Below are 22829 nucleotides of genomic sequence, written 5' to 3'. Positions count from 1 at the left end.
TTTCCCTACTATTTACTTTAAAAACCCTACAGTTATTAGACACATGTCAGGATGAAAACAAAACCACTGGAAAATGTGACGCCTAACTCCTGACAAGGCAGCTTTGAAGAGGATGAGTAGATTCAGGGACTAGGCATTTGTGCACCCTGTCTGATCTTCTAGAGCACTGCTCCAAATTGCTGAGAGTGTTTTTCCCTATTTAAATGGTGGTAGACGTGTGTGAATAGTAAATGGTATTTTTATGATGAGACAGGAAAGCAAGAATGTGTCTATGGCAATACAGGAAACCAGTATGATGATGACTGGTGACACGGCTACAAAACAGGGGAGGAATAATGGGAGGAAAGGAGAACTCCAAGGACACAAAACTTATGAATAATCTTCATTTACAGCATTTTAGTTTGCCCTAGGCATTAGCCTGACACAAAACTTCTATGCATCCATGGTGAATGTATGGTTGTTGGTGTCATTATAATGTACAGGGCTTCTTTAGTTCACTAACAGAAACACTGAGAATCTAGGCAATATAAAAATCAAAAAAATATCTTTTTTCAAAGGAGGTTTGTATCTGGCAACAGAAAGAGTACTGCCCAATGCTGGCACTGCCAGGCTGATCATGACACCCAGATGCTCTTCAGAAACCACTGACACAAACATGTCCTGTGCTGTAGTGGACAGCGATTACCAGCAACACCAGAAAGGTCTCCTTGGTTTTTGCTCAGTGCCTTCTCATAGACATCTGTAACAGAAATGCTAAGGTTTGTAGAAAGGCTTATGAATGGAAATAGAAGCATGTGAATGCATCGGGAGAAACAACAGGAAATGGTAGAAGAAAGAACCTGTGCTAATTGCTGGCAAATGCAGTCAGTCAAGTGACAAGGTAACTGGACAGAACAAATAGAAGCCCCAAAGATAAGGTGGCGAGAAGACAAGGAACAGAACTCAAGCCATAAAATACCCAGACAAGGAAAACAACTTTGCCTAAGACAAAGCAAGACTAGACACTGAGGCAAATGGTGTCTCCATTACTGAAGGGTCATTGAAAGTCAGAGACTGTCTAGAAACCAATGTCATCATCATTTAAGGAAAACCCAAGAGATGTGATAAGGACTCAATGGCCAGCATCCTTTGTCACCTGTACAACCACAAGAAATCCTGTCCTGACCACACTGATACAAATGTCCTGGTACTTTGTATGAGAGAATGAGTATGAGTGAAATTAGTTTTGTTTAAAATTAGAATCACCTTTTCCTTCAATACAGTCTTGCACTGAGTTTTATTATATTCATTTGTTACACTCTCAAGCAAACTGCCTAGAACGGGAAAAAAACCCTCTCTTACATGAATATGTTCAAATCTCATCACAATTTTTTCTGTTGAAGCCCTGCTTATTACGAAGTAATTCTGACCAAAGAGTTGAAGCCACAATAATGTTTCAATATGAATCTCAGAGACCATACTTTTTGATACCAAAGCTGAACAATTCCTAAACAGCAAATAAGATATGCAGGGAGGCAGTTTTGCATTACAGAATCATATTAATGCAGAAATAGTTTGTCCTCTACATAAAAGGGCAATAGATAGGCCTGCGTGTAATTAAGATAATGATTTCTTGGCTTCAGAAACACTATTAACTAAGCCATTTTTAAAAATTCACTGTAATTGTTCTGCAGCTAAAGAATTAAGATATTATCATGCTATTTGTGGGCATGCCTGGTCTCTGAAAAAAATGCCTCTATGAAAATCACTTTTCAATTTATTTAATAAATAAACTAAAATTCAGCCCATGTGGAAATCAGCCCATGTTTGATCCCTGATTCACACAGCATGGAAGGAGTCTGTCCCTCTCATTCAACATGCAGTGGCAAGGGCATGCCTGGCACAGAGACCCGAGCAGCTCAATCCTGATCAGTGCAGCCACAGGACCCAAGAGCTGCTCAAATGGCTGCAGGACTGTCACTGTCCTCAGCATCCAAGCAGAACAAGGCTCTGGGAGACAGACAGAACTCCCATAATGGGTTCAAATGTGCAGTGTTTCAATAAAGGGTGTGATGAAGGTGTGTAGTAGTCCTTGAGAAATGTCTGGAGCAGCAGTTGATCCCAAAATGTTTGAAACACCTTGTAGCAAACTCTCAGGGGACACTAAGGGTGCAAGAACTCTTCCCCCTGTTTTTGTGGATACTACGGAGGCCTGCTTGTGCTAGATGCAAGACTTCTCCTCCCTGTGTTAGCCCATACAATCTGATGGAAGACTGCCTCTTCCTGCTCATGGGAACACCTGAGTTGCATAGGGCAGCATTGCACAATGTGAGAGGGGTCCCACTTTTTGCTAAGGTTCATCGATGCAGGACTGTTTTCTTGCTTACGAGCAACCCTGAAATCAGCCTTAGCACCGATAAAAGAGAAGATCCTGCCTAACAGTATCTCTCTGCATCTGTCCACCCAAGCAGTGGTTAAAATATCTGCATGGCTTCATGGCTGGGATTCACTCCTTATGTTAAAACCCCATCCTAATTCCAGTTTCACTGAAGATCATGCAAAGCAGGAACACCTACAGCTTTGTCAATGCAAATACTGCCAAATTCTGTTCCTATTCAGTCCTCCATGAAGGATTTCCTTTGCTGTGTAACTCAGCCAGGACACCAGCCTAAGTGTTTCTCCTGAAGGGTTGTTGATGGCCCTCACCTAATACTGACATCCACTGTCATGCTCTCTGACATCCGTCACTCACCTAAGCATAGAGGAAGTTAAAAACATGTGGTTTCTTACTGCCTTTTGATCAGGACTAGACACAACAGTACCCAAACAATTTGGAATACTATACCCAGAGTAGCAACTTCTGTGGGCGACCAGCCAACCCAGAACATCTGCCCATGACTGAACAGATGCTTTGTATCCTAAAAGCTTCGACAAAAAGCCATTGCACCTACCTCACTGTCCACTGCCCATCGGCCCAGCCCTCCCACTTCTCCCACCTCCCTTCTGCACCTTTCTTATGTGATGCAAGTGGGCATTACTCGGAAATCCTCCCTAGATACTGCCTTGGCAGAGGGAGAGATTTCAATCAGCATCACCCCTCTGGAAGGGATATGTATTTGTTAAGTCTGTCTTGCCTAAATGATTGATATTGATTTCAGAACACGATTTCCTTTGGGTTCTTTTTCTCTGTTTTGTCTCTCTTTTGCAGGCAGGGGGAAGGAGCTTACAGCATCTCTAGAGACGGATGGATGGATCCGCTCTGCACATCAGCCTCATGCTGATGGTCCACCCACCACACTGAAGGGCTGTGGCTACAATATTAACAAAGCCCTAAACCCAGATCAGAGGAATGCAGTGCAAACAAAAGTTACATGAGTAAACAGCTACTGACTTTATTTTCAAGGCTAAATACAGCAGAACTCAAAGCTTCTTATTTTTACTCGATTTCTTAAGAAAACATGTCTGTGTCCTGCTCTCTGCTTGTCTCTCCTCCCAAACAACTTTTGACCTCACTGGCAATTTCAGCCAAAGCTGGCTGCACGTGGGACTTGGCAATATTAAGGTCTTACCCATTCTATAAAAAGGGATGGCCATAGAGTGCAAACATCTGGGCAGTGCCCCCACCCCAGGAAGGGCAAGTACTGCGTGGCTGCTGCCCTCACCACATAGCTGAAGGTGGCTGTCCGAGAGTTCTCAGCTGGCACTGGGCACCAACATGTCAGGCTGAGGAGGGCACTGGAGGGCACTGTCTGTAGGAATCAAGGGTTATAGCATGGAGGTGGGATCACTGAGCTGGGGGACAGCACAGGGGTGATCAGAGGGAGGAAGGATTAGATTAGATAGTGAGGAACTGGAGGGAGGGCAAGCAGAAAGTGGAACTGGGGAAAGGATCTGGGATATAATTGTGGAAGGGAAAGGCTGCAGGACACCAATGCGTAGGAAGCAAGGCTTCATTAGCCTCACTGCTCATGGGATAACATATCTTAAACAGAAAAGAGATGAGATTTTTCCTGCCATTTCCCCATAGCCATGAGGACAGAGGATCAATGACTTTTAAATTCTGCTCTGATCATAGCACCTCACTTCGCAATGCTGCAATCTGCAAAGCATTCTGGGATATAGTTTGCATGAAAACATTTTTGCAAAATAAGGTCTTAATTGGGTCTGTGCAGAGAGCTCCCTGTGACCCTCTGTGGCTCTGTGCTGGTCTCAGGCTCACCACAGGGATGCAAGGGCAGGACCAGGCTCTGAAGGTGTACTTTGTTGCTGCCTGAGCAAACAGTTAAGATGATGAACCTGAAAGACAAGCACAGGTCAGGGCATGTAAAACAAGGCACAAAGAAACCATTCTTACCTTATAGATCTTTCCCTCTTCAGTACCAACGAGAAATAAATAGTCTATCTTTTTGTGAAAATCAAACGATGTCCCGCAGCCTGTTAACAGAAGAAAGGTCTGTCAGACAGAGAATTGTTTCATCTGGCCAGCACACGCTCCCTGCCTATGGCATACGCACACTCCCAGCGTTTTCAGAAGTGATTTATTAGCCAGAAGCTCCCAAAAGAAATTAGAGCCACCCCTTCTGCAAACACTGTCCAAGCCGTGCCTGTTCCCAAGACCTGCAATTTGAAAAGCCAACACAGAGAAAGGGAAAAGGGAACTGGAGGAACTGGAAGGGAACTGGAAGAACAGATTGGTCTGGCATTCACTTTGGTAAGAATGTAAAATGCCTGGTGCAACTGTAAGAGTCATGAGAATGAGGCTCGCCTTCTGTGTGGAAGAACAGATCTTTTCTGTTTGTTTAGGATTCACAAAAATATAAATGGTTTCCCGTGCCCAGAGAGGAAACATCATATCATGTGCCCTTCTCATCCTTAGCTCAGAAGCCATTTAGAAGGCTCCCTTCAGTAAAGCCAATAGCAAAGGATGTGATTTGGGAAGAACTCTTTGGCCAGGTACAGAAGCCCTGAATCGAGCAACATTATGACCCATGTTTAAACCAGGTGTCAACCACAACAGGGTGTGACTCCTTGAGATTTTCTGGCTTCTGCAACATTATCCAAGACAATTTGCATGGTGGTGAAAGAAAATTTTAGCAGGGTCCTTGAGCAGAAGATGGGATGTCTGCCAACTGCCAGAGTAGCTTGGGACTGTTGACCAGCAGGGACACCCAATCAACAAGCAATCAAGAGACAGGAAACAGGAACAAGCAGACGAGGCTCAGAAGCACATAGTTACAGAGAACTTTCTGCAAGGGCAGCTGTCTTAAATGTTGTGTCTTAAATGTTGATAAAATGTTGTCCTCAAAGGAATTTTTAAGGCCGTTTCAACCCTGTAATAATGTCTGCATTTTTAACATTTAAATAGATTGTTAAATATTCAAGACAAGTCTTTGAAAATCCATTTTCCAGCAACACTAACAAATAATCCCAAAGCCCCTGGGAGTTCTGCAGTGTACTGCTTTAGCTGGTCTCTTTCAACCTATGTGGCAATGCAAACCTTCTCACAAACAAATTGTTCAGCAGTTGCTAGCCTAGAAACACAGCAATCCTTAAATGCAGAGCAAGTGCCTTCTCCAAACCCAGGCCACAGCTTCACAGCCAAAAGCAGGTGCAGTAGGATGATTAGGGGATTTCTCAAGGCTCCCTGTGTAACCCAGGACCTCCAGAGCTGACTCATCCCATCCTATCTCAAACACAGGATGGTCAGGATGAGGGGATTCAGCCTAGAAGGACTGCACTGTCTCCAGCTTGTATGGAGGGAGCCTAACATAGTAGCTCAGAATAGATGCTGTGCCTTTAGAGAGTCAAAACATATTGAGGCACATGTCACCACTGGCTGGATGAGCTGTGCACCCGGAAAAGTGCAAAGGCAGCTTTTAATCTTGATTTGGCCGGTCCAGATCAATGTCTGGTAGGAAGAACAAAACTGACTTAGTTTTGACAAATACAGGTAATGCCTATGCCTTGTTCGCATTGGGATATCCCAGGAAAATGGACGTTTTTTGAATTAATGTTCATCTTTTTCTGCAAGTAAAGGCAAGATGTAACCAGAAAACTTGACTCAATTAGTGGCCATTGCTCCAGACAGACTTTCCAGTACCACATGATGAAAGCAAGGAGGCGTAACCCTTCTTTAGCTCCTTTCCATCTCAACACTCCACTCCCAATTTAATTCCCCAGAATGACTGATTAGAGGCTTTGTGTCAGTATTAATCAGCATTGCAAGGACTTGGGCTCCTACCAAGCGTTTGCAGCTGCAGCCCCTCTGGCCCCTGCACCGTTGTTCCCTCTACTGACAGCTTGATGACATCTGTATGAACCAGCTCATTCTGCAGGCAGAGGAGATTCCACATGAATAACAGGCTTTACAGCAACAATACAGAGACATTCAGTACTTTGAAATGGCAAATTTTATGGAGGAATTTTAAAAAGCTGTCCAAAAGTTGCTTAATGTTTCATGCTCGCAGTTGGCAACTTGCTAACATGCTGTTGTACATAAAACCTCCAGGAAACTCTTGCTTTTGTGCACTGGTACTGAGAGCCACTGGTACATCACCCAGACACATGCATCTGACCCGGAAAGCTTTGGGTTTCAGGGTCAGTGTTTTTGGGTGGAGGTTGACACCGTCAGCTTAAATCATTGTGTTAAGTGAAATCACCCTGCGTGGTTTAATACGGGTATTGCATTATTATTGCGGAGCCAACTAAAACCCACACTAATGGATCGTAACTTACCACCTTGCCAGTCTTTGCATCTTACGATCTTCCTATTATCCCCAGAGCAGCCTCAGTTCCCAACACTCACAAACTCATGGGCTGTGAGATTCAGATAACAACATCATCTAGCAAGCAGCTCCCCCAGGGGAAAGTTCCCAATGTTGCTGTTGTCAGCAGAGCTCTAAAGAGCTCTCATGGCAGGCCACAATACTGCTGTGCTAGATGCTGTATGAACACGGGGCAAAAAGGCTGGGTCCCAAAGAGTTTATAGTCGAGGTGGGAGACAGAAGACAGATGAAAATAGACACAATGTGGGTGAGTATGAGGAAACGATGAGAGGGCAAAGATCCATTCTTAGACTAGCTTTGGGAATTAAAATACCACTGCAGAATGGAGTTGATTTTGAATATGAGAATACCCTGGGGCTCATAAAAAGAACAAAGAACTAAAGATTAAATCAGTGAGCAGTGTGGGCTGAGGACTGGATGTTTTCATGAATCTGCAGATTTCCCACTGGAGCACTGCGAGAACAAAATATAACTTCTTAGCTCAGTGAATCAAGCTTCAGCTGGAGCTCCTCTAAGTCCAGAGCAGGACTCAGGTGGAAAAAGATTCTGCCTGGCAAAGTCAATCCCAGGGAACTGCATGTTAGGGAAGGTGGGAGAAGACCTTGTGAGCATCTGTTCAGTCCTGCAGTTCAAGGGAGACAGTGTTCTGTAAGACATTTTTATTGTACTTTAGGGGTACAAATTTACAGAAGGATCAAGAAAGGTCAAGCCCCATAAAATAATGTACTTTCTTCTCACTAATTTGCACTGCAGCACACCCACGTGCCCCGGCCTATCGATGGCAGTAACTGTTCTCTGAGAGAGCAGCAAGAAGCAGGACAAGACTCCTGCAGCCTGCAGAGTCCTACCTTCTGTTAGTGACTCTTCTTGCAGCACATGGGTTACATCAAGTCCCATTCAGTGAGTAAAGGCAGGAGTGATACTAAGAAAGAGGCCACATATGATGGTATATGCATACAGGAATTGGAAAGAGCAGTGTCCAGAGCATCCAGGAACAGAGCATATTCCATGTGCCACTCACTGCCCATCCAAACAGGAGTGCTGATGGGCTGCTGGGACCACAGTCAGGACATGCTGAGCAGGCGTGTGCCTCTGCTTAGACTCCCAGGTGTGCCTGCTCTCCAGAGCATCTACCACATCCAAGCCATGGCTGATGGCCACATGAGGCTGGTCTGAAAAGCAGCTTTGGAGCTGCCCGCAGCTGATCATGTTGACACACCCAGTGTGTCTAACAGAGGTTCTGGGCAGGCCCAGAGATGTGCTAGCACACCTACTCTCTGTTCTAGTAGAAAGGCAAGCCACACTTTGAGAGACTTACTCTTTAAGCACACAACTTTCTGCAGCCTTTATCTGAAGATGCCTCCAAGCACCTCCACCTGGCTGAGGCCTCTGTGGACAGCTTCTGTAGCCTCTCACCTTCACGAAGGATCTTACCCGTGCAGACTTCCCTGTTGTGCTGCTTTTATTTTGTACCCAGATTTGCAGTCTGGAAAACACATCTGTTCCTGGGGCTGTTTGTCGCCAGAGCCATTCACATATTCCTCTGGGTAAACAGGCTGACAGTTTGGCCTTCCAGGAATACTGAACAATAATATGTTGCTTCTGCCTAACAATTGTAAAGCACTTTGTAAGCATTAGTGAATTAGGCCTTGCAGCTGCCTGTTTCCCTTTAGTTGTTATTAGCCTCAAGTGATGAAGGAGGCCCAGAGCTGTTCAGTAATTTAGCTCTAGGTCACGTAGGAAGGGTGAACTGTGACTGCTAATCAAACCTGGGATTGCTGAGGATCAGCCTGAGAAGCAGTGCCAGGTTGCATCCCAAACGATTCCTGGACATAGCTCTGAGACCTCTCCTTTTTTTGACAGGCAATGTGTGTACACAAGGTGGAAGAGTCATCCAGCTGTAGAAGTCCTGCATCTTTCCTCACTGTTTTACACCTTCATGATGACCCAAAACCAAGCCAAGATGATAGCCTAAGCACACACAGCTCACATGCTGTCTCAGGAAGTTTGTCCAAAGTGACAGAGCCCATTTGTAACAGAGACAACCACTATAGTCAAGGCAGGTCAACTGTCACTAGCTAATATTTGATAACTCTTCCATCCAAATTTTGAGTGTGGCTTGCCAAATATCCAACTGGAAGTAAGAATGAATTTATTCACTTTCTGCTCTCAGCTTTGGAAGTGTCAAACAGCTATCAGTGTTTGAAGAAGCTTTACTTCTGGATAGTCCTGTCAAAAAGATTAACAAAGCTCTCTCTCATTTGTTCCCTATTTGCACTACGGATTTGCAGAATAGAAGACCTCTGGTGTCTCTTCAATTTTATTCTAAATAAAACCCAAAGGTAGCTCTTTTGTAAAACTGGAATTCAAGCAGATTGTCCATTTCTCCTTGCTGGCTAAAAACCCACAGATTGTAACAAAATGCCCTTTTCATTCTGTTTCTTGCTTTCCCTGTTGAATCTCCATCCAAAAAAAGAAGCCAGACAGCACCTAAAATGTTGCTGTTTTCTACCCCTGCTTGCTAAGTACATACCAGCTCTGGCAATTTCAGAGGTAACTTCACTTAAAAAAAAATTTTAAAACAGTGCTTTCCACATGGGTGTGGCTAAGTTTGGAACAGAAGTGCAAGGAATAAGTAGAAATGACATTATGCTAAGCAGATGCATGTCTTAGAAGTCATACCAAGGGTGCTTAAGTAGGCATATCAACATGCTCAAGGGACAGAAAAAAACAGCTTACAATGTGGGAACACAGGTAAGCACAGATGAATCACAGGAATGTTGCAAAAGGCCCTCTACCAGGTGAGTTGACATCAGAGTCCATCTGTAAGCTCTTAGGTCATCCCAATTGTGGCATTTCTCTGAAATAGGAGGCTTAACTCAGTGTTTCTTGCCTCCTAACTGGAACGGGCTGAGCACACTCAGTTGCTGGGGGTCAGCCCATAGGCGTAACCTGCCAAGTCACCTCACCTGGATGTGTTTAGCTGTGGGTGTGTATTACCCATTTCAGCATAAACCTTTTGGGCATTTCTATCTAGGAGATAAAACAGGAATTGAGTGCTGGGACAATGTTAGCCTGTCCCTCTCTAGGGACCTCTGAGACCTCTTTTGGGAAAGGGACTTGCAACAAACTTAAAGGAGGGATTTTTATATCTAAAGCTGCATGTATGAACCTGGAGGAGTTTATAAAAAAGAACTTCATAATCAATGCCATCTGCATGTGCCTACCATGTTCATTAGAAGAGGCTCCCACTCCTGAAGTGAACATGAAACTAAAGTTGTACATATAATGTTAGACATGAATCCTTGCCCATGGCAGCAAGGCCTAAAATTTTCAGAACAGACAAGCCTTGAGTAGCTTGGTATAACAAGTTGAAAAAATGAGCATCCAAGGTGTAAAGAAATTTCTTTGCTTGCTGGGGAATAATGGGACGGCTACTTCAAACTCATATTTAGGGCAATTAAATTATTTTTTAAGTAAAAAATTTTGAAATCTTCAAGATGTAAAAACACATAGCCAACAGAAAACACGTGTTGAGATTCAGAGACATAAATCTAAGGGTCATTTCAGGACAGCAATGCTGAGTTTTTATCAACATACATACTCCAAAACAAAAAGTGATCAAAGGCAAGGCATGTAAACAAGTTAACAGAGGTTGTCTTGAATGTGAGCTGGTGATGTCATGTCAGGGGGAAACCCTCTGCCTGCCTGATTGCATCTTGCCATCCCACTGAAAATGAGAGTTTATTCTGCTGCTTTGGCCACAAGGGGGGAAATTTGTACCTTCCCTCTCCCATTCTGAATTACAAACTGTAGGGGACCATTTTGGGGGTGAGAGTCTTGAAGCTGGGGAAGAAAACAAGATTATTATGCTCTGTCTCTGGGTGACTCTCTTGGGACAAGTAAGTTTCAGAGCAAGGGCCAGTCTTGAATTCCTGCAGCTGGAAAGCAGGGAAATGATCTCTCATACTCAGGCCTATGGGGTGCTACAGGTGCAGGCAGGATGAAGGTTAGGTGCTGAGCGACAACTAGGCTGGTTCTGCTCATTTCAAAGTTTAACATGGAGCCCCAGACCCAGCTGTGACTGCACCTCCAATCTTTTGCTGCCTTCAAACTTGACTCATTATAAATAAAAATAAAACTAACGCATCACTGAACTTTGGAGGCAACTGGTTATAATTTGGCTGGGAAAAGAAATTGCCACCTACTGTTTACCTTAACTAAAGTCCATGAAACAATCCGCCCATCTGAGGAGACAGAGAAGAAATTCAAGTTGTTGTCCATGTCATCCTTCTGCCACTTGACCTTAAAAGAAGAAGACAGTCCCAGTCAGCACAGGTCACTCAGCATTTAACAGGACAGAGTCCTATGCCCTCAGCAGGGTCTTCTGAAATCCTTCCTCAAGAGCACCTGGTTTCCACCCCAGAGGCCCACTGGCACAAAGCATGTGTGAATACCCTTACCTCCACGGGCAGTTTCAGAAGTGCCCCCAGTGCTCATTTTCCTGCAGGGATGCTCCAGAGAGGGGGAAAAGCCCCACACCTGGGGACTCTGCACCTACCCACAGCCATCTCCCCCAGCAGCAACAGGAGCATTGCCATCAAGAACAGGCCTTGTGAGGTGTCTGAGCTATGCAGTGCTCTGCACTATGGCACAACACCATCTCAGAGATCCATAAGACAACTCCAGACAACACCAGCAGTACCACGGAGAGGTCCCCAAGACACCTGAGTACATCACTGACCCTGCACAAACTAACCCCTTCCCATTTGGCTAATTACTACAAGTACAGTGCCATATGGCTACCCTTCAGCCAGACAACCTCAAATTAACTTTCTGGCCCTATGTGGGGTGCAGACAAGCCCTTGCAGGCAACATGTGACATGGGTCCTTGGGGCACTTCTGTTTCAGGGAGATGAAAACGTCTCCATTAAAATTGAAATCCTCCCTACACCTTCAGAGCATCTGTCTGCCTGGTAAGGAGATTTGCCTTTTGACTGTGACAGCTCAGCGGGAGAGATTAGAACTCAGATAAATGGCTTACAGTTTAGAAGAGACATTTCAGTTAGACCAAAAGCGTTAAGAACGCTCGATTTTCAGATCTGGGAATTCAATCAGACTGAAGGGAAAATGATGACTTGTCACTGGGCCTGTCAGCACACACTCCTGTGGGCATCCGTCAGTTCAGGATGGGGACAGGCACTTCAGTAGGTTCTGCTGAAGTTTTCAAAGGTATATCTGTTCCTGTCCAAGCAGCGCAGCAGATACATTTCTCTAAACATCATCCAATAAACATGATAAATGGGCATGATTATCCTAGAGCTTACCAAATACTCTTTCTATGACCAGCTATTTATCTGGTACCTATTCCAGAAAACAAGTGGCATTCTCAATGCTTTAATTACACAGATTGGGTATTCTGATGATACTTCCTTGGGAAAAACAGTGTTAATTCTGTTTAGCAAAATTGTTTATACTGTGAAGTTCTGTGGAGCATGAAAATTCAGCAAGAGACTCAGCAAAGAGTAATTAATTCTCCAGTGAACAGGTTTCCTATGTATAACACAGTATTCTGAGGAAGGAAAAATAAAATGTAAAAGGAATCCATCTGAGAATACATCAAAATGCCAGTTTCATGTCCATAAGGTGCAATTTAAAGAGTCCTGAGTGGCATACACCTTTGAATATCCTTGCACAGGAGAGATTGTAAGTCTGCAAGTGGAACCACTTCTGCTATCTGGCATTAAAGGAATGGTGTAATTCAATATGGCCCAGAATAAAATGGCTAACAATAAAAAGACAGGTTCAACAGCACATATGGAGAACAGTAATTTCCAAGGCTGGCCATCATGCACAAAATGTGCTGGGTATATCTCTTCCAGGAACACCTCCCTGGGATCATGAGCTACTGCTGACAATGATGGCCACCAGCAGCTGCTTCAGATGAAGGGACTGGTGTAGTGAGGAGTTTTAATTCAAACTGAGAAATGCAGAGTTCAGGGGAACTGGTTACAAACACACGTTCAATGTGTCCCATGCTGAGCACAGAAAAAGGGTCGTGTTTCAAATCAGAGCTTTTTAAAATGCCACTCTAAAATTGCCTGACAGTAAGACGTTTTTATTTCTATGTCCAGCACAACTCTCCTCTAACTCATGTTCTTCCTCTTCAGTCTAGTTTCCCAAATATTTGGGAAAAACAGTCACACCTCCCAGCCTGCCTCTAAGGCAAACTTACTTTGCTTGAATTAAGGGAAGCTATTTCTTAAGGCAGTATCTCATATGAAAGCACTTTGCAAATGTTTTGCCATTTAAACCTGGGAGCAGTTAGCACAAGTGGCTCAGAGATCCTCTACTGGGGCAGGACTACACTGCAAGAAAAGGGGCTCTCCAGTACCTGAAATCTGCAGCCTGAACCCAGCAATGCCCTGAGCTGCACATGGAAGAGAAATGCAGGTGACGCATACCTGTGCTGCAGTCAGCGTGGGTCTGAGCTGTCCTGAAGTCTACAGCCACCATCCACGTTGCTTACACAATGCACACTCTAGGATCAGAGCTGGTCCAGACCCTCTCTGAAAGGAGAGCCCCAGCTTGCCCTCTATCAGAGTGTACATGAACGCACTCACTACTGAGCTCTGCTCAAGCTGTGCAGGGGCAGCTGCAGCTGAGTTCCCAGCTCCACTCTTGCCAAGTACAGTGCAGACATTTTGCACCCGAGCTAGAGCCAAGTGACAGCCCATCACACCAGTGGAAAATACACGCATGAAGGCTCAGTCGCTGGAGTCAACCCCGGTCACCCTGTGCAGGCACAACTCCTGAGTCCTCATGTCTACGCTAACACAATGTGTTGCAGGGACCTTGTCTGGAGGTGGCCAACAACATAAGCACTGTCATGAGCTCATGGTTTTTTTTCCCAAGACAATTCCTTTCAGCATTCCCCAAGCAAAGAGCTTTTTCCCGGAGTTTGCCCACTCCATATACCATCTCCCTGATGGAGATCTATTCAAGTTTTCTATGATCAGTACTCAGTCAGGAGTCACAACTACTTCCTTTCATCCATTACACAGGCAGGTGGAGTCATCAGCCCCCAAAAGCAAGTAGGCTGATTTGCTTGGGGTACTCTTGCTCCTACATTCAAAGCAGCCAGCAGTACCTGAGTTAGGTACATCCTGTAGACAGCTTGAACACAGTCCCTCAAGGGCATCAGGATCTGCCCTCAGATGACTGTCAGCAGCTCTCAGTGACGCTAGCTTGAATTTCAGAAAACAGAAGTTGGCACTTAATACTTCCAATTTTCCTTCAACACATCTGACACCTTAATAGTGTTTGTGATCTTTTTTCTCCTGATCTCTGAATCCCATAAATGCTTATTAGAGTAATTAGCCTTCATGATACCACAATCAAATCGGGCATCTGCTCAGAACTGGCCTTTTCTCTGCTCCCAGAGGCCCGTGAACGTGGCACAACCTCCTGTCATTAGCAGTATCCGTGCTATGGGGGTACTGACGAGAGAACCAGGCAATTGTGTGCGTAGTGGCAAGAAGTTAATTCTTTCCCGAAGCATGTGATAATCAACCCAGGATTTTGGCTGCATGAGACAATTTACAGCAACAGTTCAATTAGGATATAGTAAGAATAAAGAACCACATGAGAAAGGAAAGTGTGTGCAAACAGCAGAAAGGACACAAGTAAACATGGAGCAGCAAGTCATTTGCTGTGCCTGACCATGACAGGACCTGTAATAAAATCAAGGATCCGCCGCAATTTTTTCAGTATGATCTTTAACCTGACTATTTTTGCAGTGCAAAATCAGTGTGTGAAACTCACTGCTGTTAGAAGAGCCTACCACTACTTAATCTTTATTTCTTAAAGCCTATTTATAAAGAAGTTGAGACTATTTATAAGCCTACTTGTTCATAGAAAAATAAAGATTAAAACCTGCATGTTCACTGCTTTGTACAGCAGGTTAGCAGGGCAACAATCCATTCATTCTTAGCAAGGGAATACTATCAGCTTTGTCTATGGCAGCTGGTAATGGCTCCTGTCCAGCAGGAGATTAGACCATTTATCCAATCTGATTTAAAAATTCCCGTGTTTCTGATGTCATACCTAAAAAAGAAATAATGCTTGATCAGTTTTCATGGCACAGAGGCTTATTCATGCACTGACAGAATACAACCGGTCAAAATCATCCCTGCCATGAGGCTGACTTGAGTGCTTTGCAGGCAGCCACAGGCAGGATCTGCCTGCCTTTCCTGTAAGGTGACACCTGCTATTGCAAATACAGATCCCTCCGGCTGGCCCTCAGCTTCCCAAACCTCAGCTGTGGGGTGCCACATGCAACACAGGCACACTGACTGACGAGCAATTCCTTCCCTTCCTATTAATTATCCTTCAAGGAGCATTGGAGTACCATAGCCCTGCTGACAGTTGCCCTAAGTGAAATAACAGCATTTTGATCATTCAGTGCCTAAAAAATTTAATAAAGTCTGCCACAGGTAGAGAAAAGGAGCGGCAAAGGCATTATCAAATCCCCAGATCATCATTACACGAACTGGCCAAGTAAGATGCTCAGATCACTCCAGCAAGCAAACTCCTTGGGCTGCTGAGGAAAGTCCCTGCCGATATGACCTGGGGACAAATTCCATCCAGTGCCAACCTAGCAATCAGTACAGCCCCTAAGCAAAGACATCATAGCAATGCAGGGTTTGGAGGAACCCAGAAAGGATATCTATTCTGCTCTGAGGCAGTATCAGACACACCCCTACCACTGATGACAGTTCACATAGGCTGTTCTCACAAGCCTCCAACAACAGGCACTCAACATCCTCCCTGTAGACATGTCAGTGCTTAATTGGCCTTATACACGCAATTTCCTTTACCAGAAGTCAAGCCATTACTCCTTACCATCTCCCCAGTAGACACAGAACAATGGTTTATTCCCCTTTTTATACCAGTCTTCAAATGGGCAAGAAAAGGTTGCTGTGTCACTGCTCCTCTCTTTTTTTTCTCAACCCAACAAAACTAACTGCTTCAACCATTGCTTCCGGGTCCTGCTCTCCAAGCCTTCAGCATTCCTGTTCTTCGCCTTCAGCCCTTCTCTGCAGCTGCAAACATATGATACAGGGCCACCCTTAGGAACTAGCAGACAGGAGTTACAACCTGCTAAAACATCTGAATGACACATGTCTTTGTGCAACAGTATTGCACTGCTGACCATCGGCAGTGATCTGCTATACTCTCCCCTTCCAGCACCCTGCTGCCTACACAGTCATCCCCTGTTCCATACCTGTGCATTTAATTTCTGCTTTCTAAACATAGTATTTGCTCTTGTCTTTATTGGACTTCATCACATTGATTTGGGGCCTTTCTTCCAAATTATCAAGATAGTTTTGAATATAATCATGTCCTGCAAAGTCCCTTGTCCTTCCAAGGGGGCTTCCCTGTTCTGTAATTGGAGTTGTTAATGAAAGTATTGATCGGAAGAATATCAGGACTGACAGCTGGAGGGTCTCACTTGAAGCACCTTCAGAGCATGACAGCAAGCCCTAGATAACTGCTTTTTGAGCAGTTGGCCTGAGCCACTCGAGCAGGATCTTTACAGTGATTTTACCTAATTCCTAATTTTACCAAGATGAATAGAGGTGGTAATCTTGACTGCCTCCCCCTTCTTCATGAGGCCCATTTCTCTGAAACAAAAGGAAGAAAAGAAATTATACTGCCTTGACAATTTATTCTGGACAAATCCATGTTGGCTTCTCTGAATCACCTTATTATCTAGACATTTACAAATAGTTTTGCCATTTGTTCCAGCGTTTTTCCAGTCATCAAAATTGGTCTGGCTGGTCAATAATTCCCTAAGTCCAATCCTACCATTTTCCTCCAGATATTTTTTCACTTCTTCCAGCCCTTTGAGACCTTTCATCCCTTTCATGGCCATGCTTGTCCCACAGGCCAGAGTGCAGCCTGATGCACTGCTGTGCTATCATCCATACTTTAAAAGTCCCCGTGGCTGGTTTAGGATGCCTCTAGCCTGGATGAATTGTCCACACACTGGTCTCTGGGCCTTGGTACCCTGTCCATGCCACTGTGCCTCCTGCATGCAAGGACAGTCCCTTTGAAGAAAGCACCTGCAGAAACCTCTTTTGCCAGACATTGGCTCTAGAGCACCACTGAAAAGTGTTTGGGGATTGATGACTTTATATGTATCACTATTCCAGTCTGCCCACGTCACAGGTATGTGAATGTGTGTGAGCCCACAGGCAAGAGCAGAGTGATGCTTCCCATCATCCACGCCCCAGAGCACACCCCAACCCCGCCTTTGAGTCAAGGTACTCAATCATCTCGGATGCTGTAGACGGGCTTGCACATAAACACCAACCGCTGCTTAAAATACAGGATGGATGTAGCCTAAAAACTCCCTAAAAATGCTTGCTAATGGTCTGAAATTACTCTGGCTACTTCTTTAAGTACTCCAGGGTATGTTTAAGCTGATCGTGCTGATGAGCAAGAACCTGTCTCATCTAAATATTCTTTAACATACTCTTTTCCTTCTGACCTGTGCTTTCATCCTCTTGTTACATTAATCATACTAAGCAGCCAGTCTCAGACTCTTATTATAAGATTAAACAATACAGCATCAAATATTTCATCCTTCTCCATATCACTCAGCATTAGCTGAAAGCTTGCTTTAGTAATGAGACTATATTCTTCACCCATTAACTTTTAATACACTTCTCAAATATTTTCCCCTTCCCTTTTATGATCCAGGATAATCACAGCTCATTTTGTACCTTCACTTTCTCTGTATTAATTTGTCTTTGTGCTTTTCTGTAATACTCAGCTTTAGACACATGTCCCTGTTTCTGTGCTTTAAAAATTTCTTTGTAATTCACTGCTGAGCTCTAGATGCAGCCGTATGAGCCCCTTGAGCTATGAGCTTGCCATTCTGCCCAGCCCAGCAGCTCAGGGAGTTCACCCATCTGGCTCTGTAGCTGAGCAGAGCCACAGTATCTTTCAGGAGTCCAGCTGTGCACCACGGGAGCACAAGTGCTTCCCACCCTCCAGGCTCTCCCAGCCACCCTGTTTTCCCCATACCTTGGGCACACAGGGCTAAATAGGGAGATTTGGACACTTCTCCTTACACTTACACTGGCTGAAGACTTTTACTCCAGGCTTCCCACTGGCAAACATCTGCTCCTTGAGCAAGCATGCAAACACAGTGAGGGAATCAGCCCGCAGCTCGCTCTAGCTGTGCCTGCCCTGGCAGGAAAGCACAGACACAAACCCTCTGTCAAAACCACATTTCCCCAGCGCCGTTATGCACAAGCCTGGGCCAAAGCAGAGAGCCAGCAAAGCTCTGGGGCTCTCAAGGTAGAAGAGGTGAACACGTGCTGTGATTTAACAAGGGCAGAAACTCTCACCGATGCAGTTTGGCTGTACCCATCACACCATGGCTGAGGTCACCAGCTGACAGGTGAACATAGTGTGGATGCTTGCAGACCAAACTCCAACCAGGAGTACCCACCCAAACCTGGACGTGTTAGTCCAACAGCGTCTGTGCAGAGGATACTTTCCATTTTGCTGCTATCCTGTTTTTTAGTCTGCTTCAGTATCATGCTGAGGGCTCATGCTGAAGTGCTGATCTGTGATAAATTGCTCCATAGGTCACATCTTCTGGGGCCAGGCTGATCTCTCCTGTGCTCCAGAGTGAATATTCTCCTGGACTCCCCTACAGCAGTCTCCAATTTGAGCTAAGAAGCAGTTCTCATTTCTTCCCTCTGTCACCTCCAAATGTGTTTATTGTTGGTTCCTGCCAGCTGCTCTCAGCAGAATGGCATCCAGAAACATCAAATCATTACCAGCAGAGAAGAAAACTTTCACGTTCTCCTCCCATTAATGACAAATTGACAATTTTTTGCTTATTCCCCTCCCTGTGTCTCTTGCCTCTGCTGTTTGCCCAGGGGATCTGCTGCGGTGAAAATCTCCTAAGACAGTCAGCTGAGCCTGAGTCCTCTGACTTTCTGTTTTGCTGGAGCAAAGTGTTTGTCCCTCCTTGCTGCTGAGACAAAGCAGTGGTTCTACAACAAGGTCCCCAAATGCCCTCCACTGAGCACATTGCCAGCTATTCTTCATTTGCTGCTTATCATGCACCCCAGCCTGGCACCATAAATGGGCCTTGCCCAGACATGAAGCCGAGACCAGGTGCTTGGAGGAGAACATTCAAAAAGGAAGACTGCTCTCCTGCAATCAGTCACAAGAGACACCCCAATATTCCTCACTCGTCACCTAGAAAGCAGAGGCTAGTTCACTCACATGCAAAGTAACTCCAGTGTCAGTCTTTACGCCGCAAGAGATGGGCAGAGCAAGCCTTAGAGGTGAGGAGCAGGGCAGTGTCTGGAGTCCCCAGTGCTGACCTGGACAGCAGTACAAGTTGTCGTATGCAGAGATGGGAAGAAGGAAGACAGAAAGCTTCACTCCTCACCATGGGTACTTGGGATAAAGGCAAAGAGTGAGCTAAATGCAGATGACTCACTTTGACTCAAGGCAATAATGAAGATTTTAAAGAGCTGTGATAACTGAGTGCAGACTGCTTACTCCAAGATTTAGGTCAAAGCAGCCCAGTCAGCCTCTCTGGCCAAGTCTATACTTGGGGAAGAACAAACTCCTGGATCCTGATTGCACTTTGGCCATATGATACCACTGTGGCAGGAGAAGACTTGCCTGTGCCCTGGCTGCCTGTGGGTCTGGGCTTCCTGCCAAAGGTAAACCTGGGCAGGCAGGCAGGGAGGAGCCATGGTAAGCCCCAGCTGGTCCCTCAATGAGGGGAGGGGGGACCAGAACTGTGGGGTGACCAGCTGTGCTGGTTTTGGCTGGGGTAGAGTTAATTTTCTTCACAGTAGCCAGCACGGGGCCATGTTTTGGATTTGTGCTGGAAACAGCATTGATAACATGGGGATGGGCAGGGCTGACACAGAGCCAAGGCCTTTTCTGCTCCTCACCCCACTCCACCAGCGAGGAGGCTGGGGGTGCACAGCCGGGACAGCTAACCCCAACTGACTCCAGGGATATCCCACACCATACGTCATGCTCAGCATATACAGCTGGGGGAAGAAGAAGGAAGGGGGGATGTTTGGATTGATGGCATTTGTCTTCCCAAGTCACCGTTACACGTGATGGAACCCTGCTTTCCTGGAGAACCCCTGCCTGCCCATGGGAAGGAGGGATTGAATTCCTTGTTTTGCTTTGCTTGCATGCGCAGCTTTTGCTTTACCTATTAAGCTGTCTTTATCTCAAACCATGAGTTTTCTCACTTTTACTCTTCCAATTCTCTCCCCCATCCCACTGGAGGGGAGCGAGCAAGCAGCTGCGTGGGGCTTCATTGCCGGCTGGGGTTAAACCACAACATCAGCACACCCATCTTGGAGCCAGGATGACGGGGTGCAGCATAAAGCTCTCCTGCCTGGGGTTGCACACTCAGGAAAAGACCTTGCTCCTTGATATCAGGGCTTTTTACTGTTGCTGTCTATTACACTGGAAAGCAGACAGTATTTCTGCTGTGGAATGCCTAGCAAGAATTAAAGACCTCCAAAAAAATAAGAGTTTTGGTCAATGCTGTCATAGAAGACACTAGTCCATTAGTCCTTGATTTTGTTCTCAGAAGCCTTGCTGTGAAAGCCTAGTCCCTGTCCCCATGCACATCCCTGAGCTCTAGACATGGTGTTGGTGTCCGCTCACACGGCGAATGGATGAATCCAGCCACAACTAAAGAGGAGCAGCCTCCCCGGAGAGGAAGAATCAAGCCTGCCATCCTGGGACAGCTGCACTGCCCCTGTCAGACTTGAGAGTCTTTGCACATCCAGAAACTTCATGGAGAAAGGCAACCCTCATGAGCTGGGGGACACTAACACCTTCCTGCTACTGCCCAAGGCACCTGCATGGGGAAGAAGTTGGTGACTCTTTCGAGGGGAATGTGACTTTTCAGGCCAGGAGGCTGGTGCCTGCATGGAGCCAATATCAGATATCCCAGAAAGGTTCATCTGAGCCTCTACCTCTTAGACCCCGTTTATTGTTTACAAAGAGGAAGGCAGGTCCCACGACTAACCACTGGTAACACAGAAGTATTAAGGCCTTCCTTCTTTCAGTGCCCTGCCGAGAGGGACTTAGGGGTGCTGGTGGATGAAAAGCTGGACATGAGCCAGCAATGTGCGCTGACAGCCCAGAAGGCCAACCGTACTCTGGGCTGCATCAGGAGAAGCGTGGCCAGCAGGTTGAGGGAGGTGATTCTGCCCCTCTGCTCTGCTCTGGTGAGGCCTCACCTGGAGTACTGCACCCAGCTCTGGAGCCCTCAGCACAAGAAGGACATGGAACTGTTGGAGCAGGGCCAGAGGAGGGCTACAAAAATGATCCGAGGGCTGGAGCACCTCTCTTATGAGGACAGGCTGAGGGAGTTGGGCTTGTTCAGCCTGGAGAAGAAAAGGCTGCGGGGAGACCTGGTTGTGGCCTTTCAGTACCTAAAGGGGGCCTATAGGAAAGATGGGGAAAATCTTTTTAGTAGGGCCAGCTGTGTCAGGACAAGGGGTAATGGTTTTAAACTAAACCAGGGTAGGTTTAGACTAGATCTAAGGAAGAAATTCTTTACAATGAGGGTGGTGAAACACTGGAACAGGTTGCCCAGAGAGGTAGTGGAGGCCCCATCCCTGAGAACATTCAAGGCCAGGTTGGACGGGGCTCTGAGCAACCTGATCTAGTTAGCGGTGTCCCTGCTCCTGCAGGGGGGTTGGACTAGATGACCTCTAGGGGTCCCTTCCAACCCAAAACATTCTATGATTCTAAGATTCTATAAAAAGACAAATTGTAACTAGACATTTATCAAAATTAACTTTAACGAGCACTGTCCAGAATGCCAAGATAAGGCAGATATATCCCACTCTGCAAGGCCTGACAAAATTCAGCCTAGGGTGCTTAAGGGAGCAGCTGAAGCAATCTCTGAATCATTAGCAATTATTATGAAAACTAGAAGACAGGAGAGGTCCTGGAGGACAGGAACAGGGCAAAAATACCCCCAGGAAACCCAAAACAAAACCTGTTTTGAAGGATAGGTTAAAGGACTGTGGACCAGTCAGCCTAACATTGAACTTTGAGAGCTGGAACAAAGTATTAAGTCATCCATATGTATGTACAGGATAAGAAGATAAGGAACAGTGAATATGGGCTTGTCAAAGAAAGATCTTGTCAAACAAAATTTATTTCCTTCCTTGGCAGGGTAATGGGTCTAAAGGATTAGAGGGAAGAAGTAGATGTGATTTACCTTTAATTTTGTAAGGCTTTTGGCATACTCCCTGTGATGTTTTCAGAATCAAGCTAAGAAAATAAGGTCTAGACGGAATTACTATGAACTGGATGACTGATTGAAAAATGAATTTTCAAGAGTTATAATCAGCGATTTCATGACCACTTGGGAGAACATCTCTAGACGGTCCTGGGTCCAATTCTATTCAATATCTTCATTAGTAAGTTACATAGTGGATTGTGAAATACACAGAAAATTTGCAGATGACACAGTTTAGAGACAGAGGGTTCTGTTAGGATCAGGACTCAAAATTATCTTGACAAACTGGGGACATAGTCTGAAAGCCATGAGGTGAAATGTGATAAAGAAAGACAAGCGCAGAGAGACACAGACAGGAAGAGGAAAGCATATAAACAAGTAGAAATTAAGGAATTCCTGGCTAAGTGACAGTAGTGCAGAAAAGGATCAGAGGTGCAGGAATCAGCAAAGTGATACTGCTTGGGGGGTGGAGGAATTGCAGAAATCCTTTCCACATGCATTAAGAAGTGTGTACCATGTAAGATGTAGTAGGTAACAGCTCCAGTCTGTCAGTTCTGGTGAAGACAGCTAGACTGCTTGATCTCATTTTGAAGAAAGCACTTCAGGAATCACAACATCTGTGGTGGGAAGGACAGTCTCAAGGCCTCTGCCAGTTCTCATTTCTGTGATTCATGAACAGTTCCACAGTTCCAGAAAGGAAGGTTCAGTCAGACTTTAAATTCAGTCTCACCTCTCAT

The 22829-nt window shown here is 45.4% G+C and overlaps 1 protein-coding gene across 1 annotated transcript in view; it reads right to left on the bottom strand.

Moving 5' to 3' along the window:
• Positions 1 to 22829, bottom strand: part of DNAI1 (dynein axonemal intermediate chain 1) — a 151829-nt gene that overhangs the window by 48999 nt on the left and 80001 nt on the right. The window contains exons 14-16 of the mRNA XM_009647339.1: positions 10980 to 11069; positions 6221 to 6308; positions 4334 to 4413 (exon numbers count right to left, since the gene is read on the bottom strand). Coding sequence (XP_009645634.1) covers positions 4334 to 4413; positions 6221 to 6308; positions 10980 to 11069 — 258 coding nt within the window. The remainder of the gene's footprint in view (positions 1 to 4333; positions 4414 to 6220; positions 6309 to 10979; positions 11070 to 22829) is intronic.

The sequence above is a fragment of the Egretta garzetta genome, unplaced genomic scaffold (assembly GCF_000687185.1).
Source record: "Egretta garzetta isolate BGI_Z169 unplaced genomic scaffold, ASM68718v1 scaffold59, whole genome shotgun sequence".
NCBI lineage: Eukaryota > Metazoa > Chordata > Aves > Pelecaniformes > Ardeidae > Egretta > Egretta garzetta.
The sequence above is the reverse complement of the archived record's forward strand: the minus strand, read 5'-3'. Positions and strand labels throughout refer to the sequence as shown.